The sequence below is a fragment of the Xiphias gladius genome, chromosome 15 (genome assembly GCF_016859285.1).
Source record: "Xiphias gladius isolate SHS-SW01 ecotype Sanya breed wild chromosome 15, ASM1685928v1, whole genome shotgun sequence".
NCBI classification, from domain to species: Eukaryota; Metazoa; Chordata; class Actinopteri; order Istiophoriformes; family Xiphiidae; genus Xiphias; species Xiphias gladius.
The window spans coordinates 25,565,669-25,588,128 of record NC_053414.1 but is presented as its reverse complement, the minus strand read 5'-3'; the positions used below and the strand labels follow the sequence as shown (position 1 = coordinate 25,588,128).

Here is a 22,460-nt window from a genome sequence, read left to right as displayed (position 1 = left end):
TATCATTCTGAAACTGACAGGAACCATAAAACACCAAAAAAGCACAGTTTCTCCTTCAATCCAGACGTCGCCCGATGTGCTCGCTTGTGAGGAGTGTTTTTGTTCACCTTCTCTGTTTGGAGAGGTTGTTAGGCAGCCGACCTCCGACCTCATAGGTCAAGGGGGCTTTTCTCTTGTGATGCACTTGGCAGACAGCCATGTAAGAACCCGAGACAAGAAGATCTATTCAGACAGGACAACACTGACTAACACACAAGTGCGGGCCATAAAAAGGTACAGTATAAGTTTGGGGTGTTGGCCTTTGTAAATAAAGGCGGCTTTCTTTACAAAAAAATATTTATCATGCTGCCAAGGCAGCGTCGCAGTTATTTAGTCACTGACTAAAATTATCAGTATTAATATAAACTTATAAATAAATAGCGACTCATGGACTCACCCCCCTCCCCCATTCACACAAATTTTGAGACTTCTTGAATAATTATGTACAACATAAAGTATCATTGAAATGACTGGAGAAAAAGTTAAAAAAAAAAAAAAAAAAAAGAAGACACTGAATACAAGGAGGAGAATTTTAAGGTCAGCTTGAGATAAATGTGTTTCAAGTTTGAGGCAGTTTGGTAAAAAAAAAAACCAAGATGGACAAAACAATGCTCTCTTTGTCCTCTGCCTGTCACAACATCTGGGCTTCATTAAGCTCTGCCAATGTTAAGTCTTAAAATACTATCTTACAACAACCACAAATGAAACAATTATGAATTTAGAACACCACTGTGTCTACATTAAATATCTAGTATAAGCCAAATAGTTGTAATTATGCTGGGAAGGCCTCTGTATTTGCAGTTCTCTTTTTTCCATATTCACGAAATGTGACAGCAGCAGATGGTTCGCCCAGCAACAACAGTTCCACATCCCGATCAGGCACTGAGCTGAAGGAAGTTTCGCTGCTGTTACTGATTTATTCTACTGACTTCCTAACTGAGTCACCGAACTATTAGAAAATCAGAGGTTTGAAGTAATTGGCTTTAATAATGCTAAAATATTTCTTGTTCAAAGTTTCTTCGTAAGTGGGAATTTGCTTTCAACGGTGCTGCACTTGAGTCGTATCAAAATAATCTTTTCCACTGTTTGGGTTTATCTGAACATTCAGATATCATCTCATTTTGTTTATGCTGACATAAACCTTACGGAGGCACATTTAATTCAATACCAGGCTACCTCCTGAAACATGTCTTGCAGCTAAGGCCTTATTGCAGCAGATCTTGGTCTGCTCCAAGTGTCAACATCCCACACTCACATGGCCGCTGTGCCCCGTGCAGGGCTTTAAAAGCTGACTTCATAATTCATTCAGCAGCAAAATAGATGCTCGAAAATTGCAAACGTTTGATCACAGTAAAACTCAGCCATGAGAAGAAAAATAAATACACGGAGAAACTGAAATAGCAAAGCCAGCATAATCCACTAAAAGGAGGAGCCCCGTGGGAGGGTCTGATAATCATTCTCCTTGCTCTCTGTCCAGACACCCTCATCAACCTCCCCCAAAAAAAATCCACCTTTTCTTTTGTTTGCTTCTCCTCCCGAGACGGAAGAGGAACACTTTTCCCTCCCCCGCCTGCAACAAACCCCTTAAATAAATAAAAATCAACAGTGAATCTCCTTTGCCGTGGCCTCCCATCCAGCTGGAGGCCTCATTGCTACCTGATGCGCCCATCTGCGTGCGGTGGACCCAGCTGGGATTTTGGGTCTGGGCTCAGGGAGCTCCATGGGTTCTTGGAGCAGGCCTGCATGACGGGACAGGCGGTAGGGCCCACGGCGCAGACGTCGGCCGCCTCCCACAGCTCGCCCACCAGGCTGTCTATCCAACGCTCGAGCTCCAGGCCGGTCAGTGCCGCATTCCTCTTGGCCTGCTCCACGTAGCCCAGGCTCACAGGGATGTTGAGCACCGGGTTGAGGCCGTGGAAACTCTGCTCCATGTAGCTGTTCTTCACTGGGCCGTTGTGGAGCTTCAGAGTGTCCTCTGGCGAAACGTGGGAAGGGAGAAACAAAGAACAGGGAGAAAGACATAAATGATGTGCGAAGAGTTGATAATCAGTAGCCAGACAGAGAGAAGGGATTGCAGAAGGGGAAAAAGAGTTGAAGGGAAAGGGAGGAAAAGAAAAAAAGGAGACATGAATGGAAAAATATCAAAGCAGTGAACGTGATTTGCTTGATTATTATTTAAAGAGCTTTAACTGGTTGCTAATTTGCTTGGATTGATTTTTGTGACTGGACTCCCCAAATCTCAGTCTTTGATGCGGTATGTCAAATCACTGCAATGCTGACTTTTTGAAAGCAGTCAGAAATACTCAGACGTGCCCTCATTCTTTCTTCCCATGATGGTCAGACTCTGCAGGAAGACAGAAAATGTAGACAAAACCTCTCCTTAAAACACCTTCTCCACCCTGAGCTCCAGTGAAGCTGTAAATTCCTCACAGCTCCTCTAACTGGGGCGCTAGCCATCCCCTCTAAGCGTGGCTGTGGAACACAAACTCCTTCACACCCAGATGTTTGCAGACATCAGCGCCTTTCATGCACTGGTGACAGAAAGATTCAGTCAGACACGAGGTACTCCACCAGGACAGGCGAGGCAATATTCAACTTCATGCCAGCTAGCTTTGTGGCGGCAGTGTGTGTTATGAAGTCAGGCATCTGTGTAAAGTTTTGTGTTTGTGTATGGAAAAGTGTAGTTGTGCGTGTGAGCAAGTGTCTGCCAATGCTGGTGGAAGGCCCCGCCATAAAGTTTTACTGGCACTGCATGTAGGAGGGAAATCTGGTGCCAGACATGGCAGTAAATTATAGGCGGGTGGATGGAACAGCTAAGACTAAAGCCGACATTACAAAACACACACACACACACACACACAGGATTATTACTTAATGACTATAAACTCCACTTAAAGACACTGAGGTTGATAATGCTATTTAACAAATAATTATGTATCCTTACATTGTAAAATATGCAATATATATGGATATAATTTAACTCTACCTCATATAAACCTAAGCGTCGCCCCAACACTCAAGGAAACAACCTAAATCTAACGAATTAATGTTTTCTGATGCACTTAAAGCGAGACTGTGAAACATTGGCTGAACAGTGACCACTGTGGCCACAAGCGGTACTTACTGTAAGTGGTATTTTGTTCTGGTGAGGTACGCTTTGTTTTACTTTAGCGAGAAAACAACTGAATTGTTTATCTGTGACATGCTAAAATATCGTGCAACTGTAGCTAGTCCTAAAGTCAATGAGCTGACTCAGGAATGTCAGTTTTACAGCAATATCTATATACAGAGTGCTTTTACTTTTGATAATTGAAGTAATTTTGATAATACTTCAGAACTTCAGTAAGATTTTAAAGGAAGTACTTTTGCTTTTACTGTGATATTGCTACTTTTATTCAAGTAAAAGAACTCAGTACCTATTCATTTCTACGAGCAATCGATCCTTCCTTCATGTGGGTTATAATGGTCGGGTTTTAGCGTTATAATGTTTTGCATTTTGTCCACTCCATTTGCCTCAATCAATCACCACTGAATTAACACCTCTCTAAAACTGTTTCAAGAAAACTGAACATTATAACCTTCGCGAAGGTAGGATTTATTGCGGGACTGCTGCATTAGGCTGCATTAGTTTCAGATAGTTGCACCTATTAAATAGGCAGCTGAGTGTATCTGACACTACTAATCTTATAACTGAGCTACAACACTGCAGGGAAGAGCATAACTGCATAATGCAAACGAACCTAAACATCCGTAAACTAGTGATTAATATCTGACTCACACTGTTTCACAACAGACCCCCCACAGCCCCAATGAGACTCAGGTTAAAGACAAGGGCTAGAACTTTATTTGTTGTTTCTCCTCATCATTAAAACGGCTCAGGGAGATTATTAAAGAGAGAAAGACGCGATTATGCCGAAGCTAGCGTCTCAACGCTCATGTGAAATTCAGCGCAAACTGGCTGCTCATGGACTAGAACAATGCAGTCCTGCCCCTTATCCATGCTGGCTGATTGATTTAATTGTGTCATTGTTTTGGGAGGGCTAAGTGCGCTGTTGTTTAACACTCTGTTTAGTATGTATGAGCAGCTCGCTGGGTTATTAGGGGTGACTTGATGACAAACAACCCGGGTCTGCAGAGGCCCAGAGGCTTGATTAGAAAGGGCATCACTGCAAATACGAGGCTATGTGTGTATGTGTGTGTCTCTGTAGACATTTCGGAACACCTAAACTGGCAATCGTTACTCCACAGTGATTGCGATGTTTCTCTGGCTGCTCAAAAACAAAATGTTGATGTCTACCAAAGGGAAAATACTGAGAAAGTAAACTGAATATGGATTCTCTCTCAGTCCGTCAACCACAACCATTGTGTGAACTCAAGCTTGGCATTTTCATTTTCAGCATCCTGTATACGAACTATTGATCTATAACAGATAAAGGGAGACAGCTGGTTAGATTCAAAGCTAAAATGAGCCTGTCCATCATGGATTTATTACAAGTACTAGTGCCCATGTAATGGCTTCCACTCTGAAATAATATGCAACTAATATTATCCTTTTACAGCTTATAATGATCTTGTTTTGGCTGAAACTGGGTTAGACAGGTGTGGATTCAAGTCTCACTTTGTTTTGTGCACCAAAATATTAAGTACACTCAGTGGTGGAATTAAAAGTAACTATACTACACTGTAAAAATACTCCTTGCATTCAGAATGTCACTTAAGTAAAAGTAAACAAGTATAATTACCAAAATGTATCACATGTAAAAGTACTTGTTCCCCAGAATGACCCCTTTCATAGTGTTTTAATATTTTGTATTATTGGATTATTATGCAATCACCTCTCAATAGCATTTTACTCTGAGGTGGAGGTCATTTTAACTACTACTTACGATGATCATATTATGTTGTACGCTGCAAAAATGCCCATTTCATAAACTAATTATTAAGTAATGACTGATTCCTAAAGGTTTTCTTTTTCTTAAAATAATGGATGCAAAGAATCTGCCAGTCTAGTTAGATTATTTTGCCAACTTGCAACTTGCTTCCTGTACAAATCAACCTGCTTTAGGTGTTTTTTAGAAATAAATGTCTTTAGACAAGAGGACAAAATACAGGATATCACTGCTCATTTCAGAATATTTATGAAACCACTTAACTCAGATTAAAACAAGTTGAAATTATCCCACCATAGAGGCTGATTTTTACACTTGCTTTAAGAAAATATATCATACTATATCACTCTCTGACATGTCGAGGAACTTATGTTATAATTAACATAAACTCAGAGTACAAGTACCTCCAAATCCTACTTAAATACACCGCTGGAGTGAATGCACTTACACTGCCACACTACAAGAAGCACAAAATCCATCCACAAAAATGATAAGCCAACTCCTCTGTGACACAGTGTCAACAAAGGGTCAATGTTACAAGCTTCGCAAATACAGGATTTATTTCAGGGCTGTTGTATTAAATTGCACTGTGCAGGTCTATGTGTGCAGTGTGGGGCTTCCACTAAACTTAGATGTGTAGTGAAATGTTTGTCATGTAGAGTAACACCTCAGGTGCTTGTTGGATGAATGATTGTTAAAGGGGCAATGTGCAAGAATTGGCCGACTGTCGAATTCATGTGCCAAACAAATAGGGGCAGCATATTATCAGAAGGTCTTTGATCCCCCAATCTAGCCCCCCAACAATCAGTAGTCATTTTGTGTTGTATTAAAGATGAAACAAATGGCAAGTGCTAGTCACAAATAAGCCTCATGACAACCACAGAAGCTATTTAGAGAACTTTCTCACCTTGTCGTATGGGCTGGTGTTTGTTATGGGACAGCGGGGCAATGAGGAAGTTCATCTCAGCCACAGGGCTCCAGTGGTGCAGGATGCGGACGCTCCACACTCCAGGTCGCAGAGGCTGGTTCAGCGGCGGGCGATAGTGGGTGAACTCGGCGCTGGCATCGATCAGAATGTCATAGGTGGCTGCGATGACGTTGGTGGGGTCGATCCACACGACCGTGACAGTGATGTTAGGCCCCTTAGTCCACTTCTGCATGCCCACGGTCTCGTCCATGGGCCCCATTAAGCCGCCGAAGTTCCTGAACATACGTTCTTTGGCGTCCCACTCTGTACCGATCTGACAGTGGAGAGAAAGAACCGGGACGAAAAGAATGAGTGACAGAATGGGGTAAGAACAGAGACAAGGAGAGAAAACACGGCAAAAAGAACAAGAGATGAGAGTATATAAATTCACTCCTGCTACTGCATACAATATAGTGCACAGTGATCATAAATAACTAACAAACTCTGTGCATGCACCACCATTTGACCATACTACTAAGATAACTAATATCTACACTGAATTATCATGGGAAATAATCTTCAGCATGCATTTTTCATCAAACAACACTACACTCAAGCCCAGCCCTCCGCACAGACGTTATATAATGTTATAATATGCAGAGGCTGACTACCCTGATTGTTTCGTCCGGCACGTTTGAATCAATTTGTCCACAGTTGCTGGTATATCTTTGACGAGGAATATGACGTGCAGGCTTAGGAAGCTGTATGATCAGACCCTAACCATATCCCCGTGGGGTGCAGATCAAATGAATCCCTGTTTGCTCTCTGAACACATTTCAGAGCGACAGAAAGAGAGATGGAAGGCAATGAACACCAGTATCCAGTGTGAACAGTATATGTCCTACAGTGGAGAAACTACAGTGGAGACGATTACAACCTGACATCAGTGAAAAAAAACCCCAAACAGAGGAAGACGGTGATTATATCCGACCACAGCCTTTCTGACAGAAAAAAAAAGGGAGTCAAGGGAGGAAACCATAAAAATGAGGTTTCAAAGCTTCCACAAAGACTGAGAACGCTGCATTCTCTGTGACAGTTTTGAGATAAATGAACTGAACATAAAAATGTAACAGATAATACCAAAGTCAAATATATCTTTGGTGAATTATGAGACATACCGTACAGTGCCTCTGGCTGGAGAACATAGAAGTAGCTGCCAGCCTGTAACACACTGGAGGACTGCCAGTGGAACAATGAGCCAATTTAAGAATATTACATCTTGTAAGCTTACATAATTAACATTTAGTGTACATAAGTTATCCAGTTTGTTTGTTTGACTGAACTGAGAATTATAGGGTATGTAATTCTTTTGAATTTATGATTTGACAATCGAAAACTGATTCTCTCACTCTACAAAGATCTGTCAATTAAAATGAAATAAAGCAAAAAACAAAAGAGAAAGAACAAAGAATAAATTTCAAGAACAGGAAAGGTACATATGTACAACTGATTTGAATGTCTTCATTGCAGTCACAACAGGTAACTGAAGAGGTGTGATCTGTGTATGTGTGTTGGATTGCAGAGATTGCAAAGCTGGGCGGTGTGCAGAAGAGAGACATGGAGCGATCGAGACTGACGGCGGAGACAGGGAGATAGAGAGGGAGGCAGTGATGGAAAATGAGAAAAGTAAGTGGGTTTATCATTTAAATATCATTTTTAAAGAAGAATTCAACTTAAACCCAGATTCAGCTCAAAAAGATAGTTTGTGTCTTATGTATGTTGATGTAAACAGAAGAGCAAGACTTCAGTCTCTTCATGACCAAAGATAGTAGTACTGTACTGGACTAGTGGTGATTAATGAAGTTAAGTTGTTGAGCCCTTGGTTTCCTCCTTCCTAAACATATGCATGGGAAATGTATGTTTGACAAATTGATTATTGGAACAAATATGTTGATATGTACTGTCCAACCAGAATGAGCTTCTGTGTTCCCTAGAAAACTATAACAGATTCGGTTTGCTCTCTGTTCGGAGAGACAGGGGGGTTTTGCCGACTTGTGTAAGTTACTGTGTCCTATTACTGATCAATAATAATCACATCAATATTCAGATCCGTCATTGTCTGTGCTTTAGTTGTGTCTGTGCAACACACACACATGCACTGACAGTAAAAGATGTCTGGGGTGTTGGCAGAAACGTGAGAAGGATGGCGGCTTTGGGAAGCACTCATTCTTACAATGGTAGCTGATTAACACAGCCTCGCCCTGCTGGACGATCAATGGCTGACTGGAACTGACTCTGTACTACATCCTCTGAGAGTTGAGATTGCGATGTACAGTATAAATAGACACAACTCGCATAAATGAGACACACAGAGAAAGACCGTGTGTGTCTGATAAAGCACACGGTGAAAGTGAGGTGTCTATAAAAGACACCTCACTTTCATCTCAATTATTGGAATGGCCTGTGCCATTTCTGCCCCTTGGACCTTGGTACTTCAACTCTCCTGTCTGGCACCTGTGTAGTTCGTTACTTTATTTAAGGCTAACTCGCTGGCACGCATTACATCCCCAACTGATTGGCAGTACTCTCGTATTTAGCCCCAGAAAGAAATGAAGGGAGTATTGATGAATCTCATTGTAATCCACTAGGAGAGAGCCTGCAGACGGCAGACTAATATTGGAGCTGTGAGAGAGAGACTCTGACAATATTCACATGCTGCGGAGAGGAGAGGGACCCCCGGGACGTGCTTCTTGTTCTTGCCCGCAGTTTATTCTGCAACATGCACCAACTAAGCGCAACATTAATTATCTACAAGAAGTGCAGCAGTCCAAGTTCTGTTCCACTTTTTCAAACATTTCAGGCCAGACGAGTGGGCAGCCTCCACAGGCTCTTCTCTCTCTGCACCAACACGCACATACAGTGTGGTATGTGCACATAGGTTAATAAGGTGCACATGCAACTTGTTGACTGGCAGTTTTCCTCATGACTAAAGCTCAATCTCAACCCTACCGAAATACTGGGCAGAAGAAGGTAATTCTTGTAAAAGTGTAAAATACAAGCCACTAACCATTGACCTATTGTATTTTTATAGAGAGCTCGGGGTCCTTGTGCCCACACAAAGACTGTACACAGCATTGTTAAACATTAGCTGAATGTTTGCTGGAACCTTTTTTAACTACATTCACAAATTTTAATGCCTTAAATATTGAAATTATTTTTTTTCTGTGACTGTATCACTCTCTTGTGATTAAATTTCAAGGTACATCTGTAGGTAACAAAGGAAGCCAAGAGTAGCAAGAAATTCCTCCACCCGGTATGAAAGTAGGTCAAACAAGGATTAACTTCTGGTCCATTTCAGCCACAGCCTATAGCTTCGGATGACCTCCACACTCAACTTGTCCCTTGCTAAGCTTTGGCTTAAGACCAGTAGCCAATCAAGCCTCACGGCCGCTCACCAAGTCTGAGGCTTATGACCCTCTTTCGTTTATAGCTATACTTAAAAGAACATGCTTTTGTGGAACTTATGCTGATCTGGCAACCTCATCATGCCCTCTACCCCCCATTTTTTTTTATTAAACCCGTTTTCTGCATTTTCCTGGCACTCAAACTCTTTACTCACACTTTCCACTCACATGAACCAATTATTCCGATTTTCCGTTCATCACCACCAATTACAAACACCTATTGTTAATTTCAGCAGATCTAACCCTCATTTATCCTTTGCTGTTGCTCTGACAAACACAAGAAGAAAAATGTAAATCATTTCACTCTCATTTTTCTTCAAATATGCCTTATCATTCATGTCTTTTACCAATATTACTTGTTTCATCCTCTGCTTAATTCCCTGTCTGACTTAACAGAAACACATAAAATGCTCCCATCTCATAATCCACCTCTTTTCCATTCCTTCCTTCTGACCGTGTGACCCTGCAAACCTTTTCTCCACGTCACCGGGTTGCTGGCGCCCACAGTCTGACACCCCCATTAAATAAGACAGGTCAATTTGATGTGGCGTGGACAGTCCCAGTCTGCATCCGGCCCTGCTTAAAACCACAGGGCACGAATGCCCCTTGAAGCTCTGTTCAGAGGCTTATTAGTGGCACTTTTTGTGAGGGGTAATCAAACACAGGTGTTCACCAGCAGCATCAGAGGACTCCCCTGGGGCAACGTTTACACTGCGGAGGGACTTTGGGTAAGATGGATGGATGCTTGCTAATAAAGATACACTGTGGAGCGGTGGATGCAGGAAGGGAGGGTGGAGAGCAAGAACATTTTATGATAAAAAGATGAAGAAACAATCTAGTAAAATGTGCAAAACTGAGAGTTGTGTGATGCAGACTTAAATAAATAGTTTGACAAGTACTGTATAAAGTATGGGAAATACATTTATTTGGTTTCTTGTCAAGAGTTGGATGAGAAGATTAATCTGCAGTCTGTTAGTTTAGCGTAACATAAAGACTAGAAACGGGAAATCAACACTCACAAAACAACACAAACGTGAACACTCTAAAAAACTCCTCTTCTTCCAACAAAAAATTTCAACTATGTACACTCCAAAACGGAGCAAAACTTTCTTTGTTTTGAAACTGTATTCCGAGCAGCAACTTCCTGCATACAGATGAGACAGGAAGTGGTCAGATTAAAGGTGCTATATGTAAATTTTCTCTGCTGCCGGGCTCTTGCCAGTAGTGGGTGGTGGTGATGGTCACTTGCCAAGAGTCTTAGCCATTGTAAATTTATTAGACAAGAGGTTAGAATATGTCCTCTGAGCAGTGCTTCTTCTTCACTCTCTCATGCTGAACTGACGGACTGGACGCTACAGTGACTCGTTATCGAAAAGTGACGAGACGGGCTGGAATAGCTGGTTAGCGTGCTAACTTCAGTAGAAGAAAAGAAGTGATGGAAATAGAAGCAAGACAAGAGTTGGCGTTGCTTTAACTGGCAAAACAAGAGTTGACTTTTATTATGAAGTAGTCCCAGGAATTTCAATGTGTTGCAGTGAGCTTAGTACTCACACTGTCATTCATCAAAAATGCATCTATAAACAAGACAACGGTAATTTTGATCATTTCTGGACAGCGGATCAGTTTGAAATATCGCAGGGATTAATGGACCAGTCAGGAGCAGCCACAGTGAGCTGTTAGATAAAGAGCTGCAGGCGACAGGCTGCACACCTCCAACCTTTCAGCGAGGCAACCAACTCCTGTCACTGTGCCCTGCTGTTTGCAGACTCATGCCGTGTGCAGCATAAAATCAGATCACAGTTGCTCACAGAATGATGGAATAAGGCTGATTATTGCCTGACTTCTTTATTAACATGACAATAATTTGTTTTGCTCTCCAGAATTCTCTGACCTGTAATATTATCTGACCTGCATTTGCAGTCACCACCAGTAACTACAGATGTCGACAAGTCAACCAGAATAGAAATCTTCAAGAATGCCACTTTAAAGTATGTTGATAATTGTGTCCATTGAGGCGCAACTCGACAAATATCATAATATTATATTTCACATAAAAATACAGTTTTTAGGCTTCGAATGGGAAATGATTACTTGTTCATAAAAGACTGGAGGGAAATCAAAATTGGGTATAAAACAATAACATTGAATTCTAAACATGGAAACCTTATGAAATTGTCTTACAGGCCGGATCTGGACCCTGGGATAATGTACAGTACACAAACTTTCTGTGTACATTTCACTGTATAAATACAATGGCTGGACGAAATTATCAAAAACACTACTGTATGGTATTAAATACGACAGTGCTGTAACAGCTTTTTGAAGCTTATGATGTTATATTTTTCAGACTATGTCAGACATGTTGATTCCACTAATTTTTGAGGTTTTAGTTTTTGAAGTTGTTGTACTGGTTTATATTATATCATCATGTGTTGCTGTTGTTGTCACTCCCTGTATCTTCCACCAAAATATGCTGGTGTATACACAGTATACCGTGGTAGAGCGAGGACTAAACCATCAGTCAAAGTCAGTTATTCTACTGTACTGTACTGTAAGATTTATGTAATGCAGCGTAGTATACCTCCCAATGTCAAATCTGTCTTGAGGTGAAATACTAATTTTAACTGTGCAGGTTGTAAGGGGCCTTACACTAAATCATGCTGTAAAAAGGCCTATAAAGGCAGCTAGGAGAGAGCAGTAGAGGAGTGAAAAGAAAGACATATCTGTCTTCCTTAATATCTAAAGGAGGACAGGGAACACATTGTTAAGCCAAGCCTATGGTTTATCTAGCAACGTCAAGCATATAGCTTCAGTGTAATTGGTCATATCTATATAAGTTGACAAAACGCACGCTGCTACTGCAGCTACGCCGTGCTGTCTCAATTAAATTCCTGCTGTGCTCGTTTTGAAGACGGACAGACTGACTGACATCCATTGCACAGTGCCAGACAGTGAATGCTTTCTTGGGCTGAGCATCCAGATAAAAGCCACAGCTCACATCACTTCTCCGTCACTCATGGATTCATAGGCTAGACACAAATACAGGGCTTAGATTGAGGGAGCTGCATGGTGACTAGGCATCTGGTTACTTTGGAGTTCACTCTGAGACTGCCGGCAAGGGTCAAACGGGGTTAAGGTGTGTGACTGCGGTCCACAGGCACAAACTAAGCAAAAAAATTCATTCACAAATTTGTTGACACTTCTGCCTCATACAAAGCTGTGCATGATAAACCACAGAAAAAGGTCAATTTACATTCGCTCAGTTAATTTTGTCCTTTTTAAAAAGAGAAAAGAGTGATCGCTGTCACATCACAGCCGAGCGGCTGTATCAGCTGGCTGGCGTGGTGGTAAACAGAAACACAGATTAACATAACAAGACAATCAAGGGAGGCATTCCACTGTGAAGGGTAGAAGACGTTCTATTAGGAAACAACAAATAAGCAGCACATGAAGCGCTCATCCTTATAAACTTAGATGAAATCAATCAATTTACATTTTACAAGGCCATTACAGGCACCAGTTTAAAAATGTGGAGATGCGGCGCTATGAGTCTTGGCAAGGTCGCCATAGCAATGAATATAAAGTCACCATGGCAATGAGCTGTATATCTAATTATATGCTGAATAGGTGTGCTTTTCCTGTGTGGTGGTTACGGTTGTAATGGAACTCATTTCCCTGACACTGGCAACTGCTGAATGATTGTTTTGTGACTCATGCCAAACAAATGACTTAAATGTAAATTAAAAATAAATGCTACGCCATGCAAGCCAATGTGCTGACTCACCTCTGCAAACTGCAACCTGCTGAATGTGCTGGTGGGAGGGGTGGTTAGCTTAAAGTTCTTCTTGGGTGCCACCCAGGTCTCCATGGTCTCCAGCTTGCTAGTGGCCAGATTGGTGGCATGGTGCTTGACCAGGTAGCCCTGGAACTGGTCTGACTGGAAGTAGAGATGCACTGAGATTGGGTGGCCCATGGGGAAGTACCTGCCAGAGCATTGAGAGAGTGACAATCCATTAGCAAACCTGACAGCTGCTGACCTACCTGTTGTGCCACCTTTCAGGGCCAGCAGCGTAAGGGGCGAAGAATATCTAAATTTATCTGGGTGCTGTCTGAAGGGGACCGGCCTTGGACATGCTAATGTGGCCGGATGCTAATGTATGCTCCTAGTGAAGGTTAGTGGGGAGTCAATGTGCTCTGTGAGTGTGTGACATGCTGGACATTAATTCAATGACCTTTAACAGAAAACCAATTGGTCATAGACGTGTTGACCATGCTGATAATTCCCATTAAGTGTTGCTTGTTGCATGCCCATGCTTGGGTAACAGGGTTTTTTTTTTTGCATGCTTGTGCATGGCTATTACAGTAAATGAAAGATAAGTAACGGGGTGTTGAACACTTCATTAAAGCGCAAGCACCTTTGAAAACGTCCAAATAAGCAAATAACGAACCTCTTCCATGCTAATTATTGCTTTACAATGTGTTGGTTGCTACAACATGTGCTCTGGTTCTGAAGTGGAAGGGATGGCTAAAGAAGACACATGACAGTTGAGACCACAGCAGTCTGCGAGATACAGACAATTATAGAACAGTCATGGGCTGTATTGGCAGCAGATTCAGATTAGTCAGAGCTCTGAACACACACACACACACACACACACACACACACACACACACACACACACACACACACACACACACACACACACACACAATCCAACTAAAAACATTACAAGTACGTTGAACAAAGTTGGGTCATCCAGTCAGCTGAAGCCAAATGAAGGTCTTGCCCCTCTGATTAGTCTGTTGTTTGTTTGTGTGTCCCTTCATACGTGGCAGAGGGCCGGCCCTCGGGGCAGCCAGCCTGAGAGACTTCTGGAAAAACAAAAAGGGGTCCAGGGTGGGCACTGCTGGGGAACACGCCACAGCTGCTCTCTGCACACTCCTTCTCAGCCAGATTTCTCATCCTTCGTCTCTTCTGCTTCCTTAAACTCGTCTTTATTCTCCCTCTTTTACATGTGCCAGGGTGTGCGTGCGCACACACACACACACACACACACACACACACACACACACACACACACACACACACACACACACACACACACACACACGAACACACACACACACGCACACACACACACCGACTCTCTCCCTGCTCCTCAGTGCCCATGGCCTCATATATTAGTATTCTACTAAAGGACCAGGAGTCAACCCGTCCCAGTAAATGCTACCCTGACAAGCAGAACAGCAAATATTTACACTCACAAGCATAGCAGTGCACACTCCCTCCTCCCCAGCTCCCTCTTCCTGTGTCTTTCTCCCTTTCTCCTATTCTCTATTCTCCCGTCGGCCTTTTCCTCTTTGCTCCTCTCCTCTCCTCCTTTCATCCCGCTTTCTGTCCCCGTCTCTTAGCTCTCATTGCCCGCTGCCCTGTCTTTCCCAAAAGAGATGTGTTGTGGATGCCAGTGTGAGAGGCAGTGAGAAGGGGCCAGGGCGTAGCCCTGCACAGACGCTCCATTCAGGCTTTTACTCCACAGTCTCTCCAGTGGAGTCACAGCGGGCTTCTAAAAGAGCCAAATGCCCCTCTGTGGCCTTCTCCTCTCTTTTGCTACGGTCTCACGCTGAGGCTGACCCATCCATCTGTTAGTAGCACTTCTGAATTCCACGTGCGTGCAAAATACATTGTCTGATCATTTTGGGGGCTGCAGTTTGTGGTGCTGTTGAACTGTATTGTATTATACAAAGAGGTGTGTCTGTCGTTTAGCCCATTCTCATTGATTGGAATGGGGTGGACAAAATAATAGGAATACCTGTCAACATAACGCAATGCAGTTCAACTATACCACAACCAAAATCCTGCAAAAATGGTGATACAGTTGAATCAGCACCTCTCTGAAACAGATTCAACAAGAACTGAATATTGAAACCTTCATGAAAGGAGGATTTATTGCAGGACTCTTGCATTACACTGCATTAGTTTAAGCGAGGGGCTCCTAATAAACTGAAAACTGAGTGTATGTGGAAACAAACCCACTCCATAGATGGGCAGGCTTGAGACATAAGACCAGGACTTCACGTGGACGTATGTTGCCAAATGAGGACTCATCGGCTGTGACTTGCTTTCATCTCGAAAGCAAAAACTTCACTGTATTTAATTACTTGGTTTCATCAGTAAAATTCCAGATCAATAAAACATAAAAAAAGCTCCAGGCAGGCCTTGTGTAGTCACGCAGTCACGCCACACACATTGTGTATTTAATTATCAGGCCCATAAACCAGAGTGTGGCTGAATTAAGAGAAAAACACCAGGCTCATTTTAGTTTTTATTTCTCCCCTTTGTTCAGCCTAACCTGAACAATGTCTCACTGCAGCTGTGCAACTCGCTCTAGCTTGTACACTTCATAAACTAGAATCACATACTTGCCTTGTAACACATTGGAGATTATCAGATATGTCTTTATGTCTTTATGTCAAAGAGAATTAAGAGAAACAGTGTATTATTCATGGCCTCCGTCCAATAAGGCTGCAATGATCAATTTATGACAGAACATATCATAAAGCAGGTAGGACTGTATGGCCTTCTGACATAATGTGTTTATCTAAACTATGATGTCCTGCTAAGCCTTAGAAAAACTAGACTGCAATATTATTTGATAGTGTATGCAACACAACATAACATAGACCTCAGGAAAACTTTGTCTAATCATATGGTTACTTTGGATGGCATTACCATGTCCTCTGGGTCATTTTGGACCAGGTTACGTCCTTTGCCGCAGACATAAAACATGTTTCTAGGACAACCTTCCTCCACCTGCGCAGCACTGTGAAAATTAGGAACATCCTGCCTCAAAAGGATGCCGAAAAACTAGCCCATGCATACGTCTAGACTGGCGTACTGCAATTCCTTAGTATGAGGATGTCCCATTAACTCTGTGAGGAGCTGTCAGTTGACCCAAAATTCTGCTGCGCAAGTACTGACAGGAACTGGGAAAAGAGATCCCATTTCTCCTGTGTTAGATTCACTGCATTGGCTCCCTGTAAAATCCAGAAGACAATTCAGAACCTTTCTTCGTACGTACAGAGACCTTAATGACGAAACTCCATCATATCTTAAAGACCTCATAGTAGTATATTCCAATAGAACACTTAACTCTCAAAATGCAGTCTTACTTGTGGTCCCTAGAGTTTCCATGAGTAGAATGGGAGGCAGAGCCTTCAGTTATCAGGCTCTTCTACTGTGGAACCAGCTCCCAGTTGGGGTCCAGGAGCCACATGCCCTATCTACATTTAAGATTAGGATTAAAACCTTCCCCTCTGATAAGGCTTATAGTTCGGGCTGTCTCAGGTGAGCCCATCCCTTAGTTACGCTGCTATAGGCCGAGGCTGCTGGGGGAACTCCCATGATGCACTGAGCACTTCTTCTCTCTTCTTCTCTCTCTCTCTCTCTGTCTCCATGCATTTATATCACACTACTGCATGCCATCAACTCTGTGTTTTCTCTCTCCTGTACAGTAGTTTGTGCTCTTCCTCTCTGTCCTCTCTCTCCCTGTCCTCATTCTGCAGATACCTCTGACTCCGGAGCTTCAGGATCTGGATCTGGGTATCACTATTATTATTATCACTATAACAACCAGTCTGACAGTGCTTCAATACAACAGAATATACAGCTGTGTCTGGTCTCTCAATCCTCTCTTCCCCATTTCTCTCCTCTCAACCCAACTGGTCGAGTCAGACGGTTGACCCACCCGGGTCCAGTTCTGTTGGAGGCTTCCGCCTTTTAAAGGCTGTTGCTCACGGTGGGAACCCTTGGGTTTCTCCCAATAATTTTGTAAGTTCTTGACCTTACTCTGTACATGAATAAAATTTAAATAAATTGAACTGAATTGAATTGAATGATGGGTTAACCACAGTTTGGGCCTCTCAAGTGTTACTATTACATTCAACTCACAGAGGTAAGCATCCAGTTTTCCTTTTTTTAAAACACAATCAGGAAATGCATACCTTATTTTTGTATAAATACATAAAATATTGCAGAGATACATCAATATTTACCAGTATAACTGATATTTATCTTTGGATTAGGAAAAAGGGGCATTTCTTAAAAATCCAGATGGTTAGAGGAGTCTTTAAGAATTTGTAGAAATACCTTCAGAACAGCAATAAGTCATGTTAAATAAACTTGTAGATTTTTCAAGGTACTTAGTGCATATGGAATGGTAGTTAGGGCTGCAACTAATGATTATTTTCATTAATGATTAATCTGCCAATTATTTTTGGATTAACCGATTCATCCATGCTAGAAACTAGTGAAATATGCCTGTTGTAATTTCCCATAGGCCCTGGTGATGTCTTCAAATGTCTTGTTTTGGCTGACCAACAATCCAAAGTCCAAAATACTCTGTTTACTTTAATGTGTGACGAAGAAAAACATCAAATCCTTATATTTGAGACGCTAGACATGGCAAATATATATATTTCTTTTTGCTTAAAAAAATTACTGAAATAATAATCAAAATAGTTGCTGATTCATTTTCTGTCAGTTGATTAATTGTTGTAGTTCTAATGGTAATACATGAGACGCACAAACTGGGGGCTAATGTCGAGTAAGCAGGTTTATATTTCCCTAATGCTGAAATATATGTTGCAGGTTAATGTGAAAAAATAAAGCATTTATTTAGTTGTAGTAGTGTGTACCATTAAGCAATATCTGCTTTTCACATGTTGTGCTGTGCTACTGTGCTATTTACCTTTTCAGAAAGTCTGCGCTCAATAAGCTCCATCCCCAAATGAAATGCAATGAAAGAAATTGGACTCAGCTAAGCAAGTATGAGGACTTAATACAACTCACACACATAAGGTGACACTTCAGTCTCTGTGTATATGTTAAAAGGAAGCAATACTCATACGTGTATACACAGATGCAGCAACAGGATCACTCTTGAGTTAGCTGCATAAACACTCACACATAAAAAACTTACTCCACACACACAGGCACACATTTACAGTGTCTCTCTCTGTTTCGTTGCTTTGTGACCTTTGGCTTCCCAGCCATTTAAATTTTTTACATGTAAACGTCAAAGAATGCGTTTGCTTGTCTGCCCTAAGGAAATGCTTTTCCTCACAGGCTAATTTCCTGGCAATGGCAGAGATTTGTAGATCCCCACTTTCTATCTCTCTTATGCACGCAAATACACGCATATACACATACACACACACATGTACTTAACCACTTCTCCCTTGGTCGGCTTCTGCTCTCTTTCAACAGATGCAGGGTATGAGTAGAAACAGCTGTAGCAGATAAATGGATTTGAGGTTTGACAGATGGAAACATGCTTCCTCTCTCTGCTTGGCTCTACCCGCAGGACTTTACAGAACACCCACAACGCTGCACGGTTGGAGGGGGGGGGCACGACAAGATGATTGGTTTTGTGTTGCCTCCTTGATGTACCTTATAACAGTCAGTGACACAACTCTTGAAGATGCTATCAGTCAGTTTACATGAGGATTTTTGAAACTTTCCTGAGTAGAACAATAAGGCAGCTTGGAACAATACCAACAAAAACTAAAGCAGATCAGAGCACAGTGTGTCTTCATATTTTGTCAAAACAACTGTTTTCTTTCATGCTGTGTCCTATTTACGTTGTGTTATCCTGTCCCATGTGTGCAAAATTCATCTTAATGTTTTGTTGATGTCATTAAGATGAACATTTTAAACTATTTTAGGCGTTGTGTTTGTTTGCTTTATGTTCTGTTTTTAGGTAAGATGCTTTTTATGAGATGCAAAGAGCCTTTCTGTTGCACAAATTATCAATTTACACCTCTGCTTTCTGTTTTAAAACAGCATATTTAATTTGTCGCCCGTTTTTTAAACACTTCATGTCTGCGTTTCACCGCTCTGCAAATAAACTAAAGCAAAGCTAACCCTAAATGCTCCTGCACCAGATGCTACCGAAAACATATGCCGTCGAAATCCTCACTGAAGTACATCAGGCTGAAATGTTCCGTTTGGCCATTTTATATGAGAGCACAGTGTGGTTTTCCCTTTTCATTTTAACCACAGATGTTAACAGCTCACTGGAATTCATACATTTCCACTAATAATACACTGGCCTAAGGGGACAGCTTTCAATGCTATGACCTATATAGCGTCATTATTTCAGGGATTAATTGACTAAGTTAGATATCGTATTACAAAATGAATAGCATCACCCAGAATTCTCAGCTGCTGTATGGAACTATTCATTGTTATCCTGTTTCCTTGACATGCGATCCCAGACAGAGACATCGACAGAGATACAAAAGGTTTTTATATACGTTGTGGTTTCTCATACTAACATGGGCGTGGGTGGCTTTTGCGAGTATAATCAATCTGAGTACACTTGTGGATATAGGTGCAGGTGTGTGATAATGATGGTGTGTGTGTTTGTGTGTGTGTATATACGCAGGATGTATTTGCATAGTTGAATCTGCAAGTGTTTACAAAACAAACCTGCAGCTGTGATCTTTTGGGTTTCCCTGCAGTGAGGCGGCGGCCCTGGCCAGGCCCAACCGTGAGAAGGAGTGGTAGTACGTGAGCTGTGTGTCTGACAGGCTGGCCACGCCATCTGGCTCGTCGTACACGTTCTCCCAGTACGAGTTTAGAGCCGGCGTTCCTTGGAGAAACGATCCAAACAGGTAGGCGTCCAGCTGGTTCACTATCTCCTGGTTCACGCTGGCTTCAAACTTCCTGGCAAAGAAGGTGGGTCGCACTGTTTGCTGCAGAGGGAAAGGGAAGGGAGGAAGGCGGGAGGGGAACAGAACAGCAAAACAGGGAGGGATGAGATAAAGAGAGCAAAAAGGGAGAAGATTAAGATAGGGTGGTGTGCCAGGATGGCGGCGGAAGAAATCTGATGTGTGAGATGTGTGTGGAAGTGACGTGTGGGCAGAGAAGAAAGAATGTGAGGACAGAACGTAGAGTATAGGTGGTAGAAGGAAGCAGATAAAATGGAGGTAAATCTTTTGGCTTTGGAGTAGTGAATGAATCGTTATACACATTAAATCAAAATGAATCTCTCTTCAGTCTCTCTCATTCTTTAACCTGCAGAACAAATGGTCTATATGTACTAGGTGTATGTCAGGGGTTCCCAACCTGGGAGTCAGGATGCCTACAAGGGGTGACAGGATAAATTTGAGTTGTCGTGAGGTGATTAAAAGAGTACTCCACCGATTTAGCATTGCGCTCCTGTAACATTGTTGGACTCAAGATGGACAGTGAAGAGAAAAAAGGATCAAAAGGCAACAGAACCAGAGATTTTATCTTGTTTATTTCACATATTCTTCTTTCTTGTCAGAACATGCTTCTTCAGGGCTCTAAAAATGATTCTGATAAAACGAGGAAAAAAAAAAAAAAAAAAGATCCATTATGGCTGGCATACACAATCAGTGACAAGAGCCAATACGATTTCACAAGCCCAAAAGTTTGGGAACCACTGCTCTTTACAGTTCCCATGAGTCAATTAAAATTATTCATGTGAGTCAACACAATGCACTCACTATAAAATTTGAATTAGGAAGTAATCTATCCATCTTAAATTCCCTGTCTTGCAGGAGGGAGAAAACATACTGTTCATTTTCTGAGTTGAATACTTTGTGATTGGTATTTGACATGCAGGGCGGATTGTCTAAGGAAGAAAAGCGGAGGCATAGGAGAAATTTTGGGGGAAAATAAATTACATAGTGAGAGAGGTCTTTAAATGTTAATGACATGACAATGCACGTATAGGTGAAGGGATGTTGGGTGCTTCACCGGGGCTGCAAGTCACTCCGGTCATCTGTGTCAGACAGTTTGATCACAGGAATTATAGTCAATGTTAGGGGGTAAAGGCGCTTGATGAAGAAAGGTAAGAAGTAGCCTTACACCAGCAGCTGTGTAATTTCTCAGACCTGTCCTTTTCAGTATTTTTCCATCTCATTCATCATCTCTTTCCTCAACAGTTCTTTGTATGAGCCGCTCTGTCTGGCCTCTTCCACTCCACCCATTTCTTTCTCACCCTCTCTGTTCCTGCCACACTGTTGCTTGTGTGGTTGATGGTGCATCATGAAATCTGCCGCCTCCACAGCTTGGCTTACACACAAAGACATCTTTTCAGTCCCAGTCACAAAACTATTTACTGATAGTTCCCCAGCACCCAACACCTCGGTGTTACCTGCTAAAAAAAAGGAGACCTAATGAAGCTGTGGCACATTTCTGAGACTTCACTGTTTTCTCAGGCTGGAGTGGCGACTGTGGGATGTTGGTGCAGCTTCACACGGTACCAAATGATGCATTAATCTTCTGCGATTGGCCAGAGATATCAAATGAAACATGAAGGTGGGGGTTTGAGTTTTCTACACGTACCCAGATCTTGTGTGTCCTCACACTGCCCTCGGTGCAGTCATCTGAAAGCGCCAAGCTGTCACAGCCTGTCTTTCAACAGACTTCCCAAATGCACCTCACTCTGAAACACATTACTAAACAACGATGCACTAAGACAAAAGGCACACCATCACTCTTTTTCACCTCCCCTGGCGAGTGCACTTCGCAATCACCATGTGGGAAACTCGCCAGTTGTACCTTGAATTATTCCTCTCATCTGCAAACCAAATTCGAGCGTACTTTAATTGTCTGGATCTTCCGCTCTGCTAAGGTTCAAAGGGAAACTTGGATTGTGTGCTCAATGGAATAATAAGTCCTATTAATACCAGGGCCTGGCTGGTTGCTGGAAAGGCTGCTTTGTATCCAGGGTTGGACTTCACTGAGACCAGGGTGCCAGCCAGACCCGGCAGCAGTACCAAGGACCTGCGGTAATGTGTTGGCACTGAATTGCCAGAGACTGAGGCGAGACAGACGGCAGAAAGATCTGGCAAAGGGATAAGTGAGGTCAGCGCGACGGCTTTGACTAGCATGTGAAGGACAGGAGAAACAAAGTGAGTCACAGCACCAAAAGGATATTTAGCTGTGGCAGATTGTTTCACTTTGTACCACAGCTTTTAACGTTATAGGAGCACATTAAAAGTCAAACTGCGATACTGACTTTCTCTGGGGTCCCGGAATCACTGCCACTCATCCACTTTCATTTTGAAAAGCGCACTAACCCTCATCTCCCCCTCATACCCAAGACAGGGAGGATCTAATTACTATTA

At 42.3% G+C, this 22,460-nt stretch overlaps 1 protein-coding gene across 1 annotated transcript in view; it reads right to left on the bottom strand.

The window, feature by feature from the left end:
- Positions 1-586: 586 nt before the first annotated feature.
- LOC120800406 (xylosyltransferase 1-like) overlaps positions 587-22,460 on the bottom strand; it is a 79,865-nt gene continuing 57,991 nt past the window's right edge. The window contains exons 8-11 of the mRNA XM_040146490.1: positions 19,789-20,054; positions 13,084-13,282; positions 5,836-6,169; positions 587-2,014 (exon numbers count right to left, since the gene is read on the bottom strand). Coding sequence (XP_040002424.1) covers positions 1,692-2,014; positions 5,836-6,169; positions 13,084-13,282; positions 19,789-20,054 — 1,122 coding nt within the window. The 3' untranslated portion in view covers positions 587-1,691. The remainder of the gene's footprint in view (positions 2,015-5,835; positions 6,170-13,083; positions 13,283-19,788; positions 20,055-22,460) is intronic.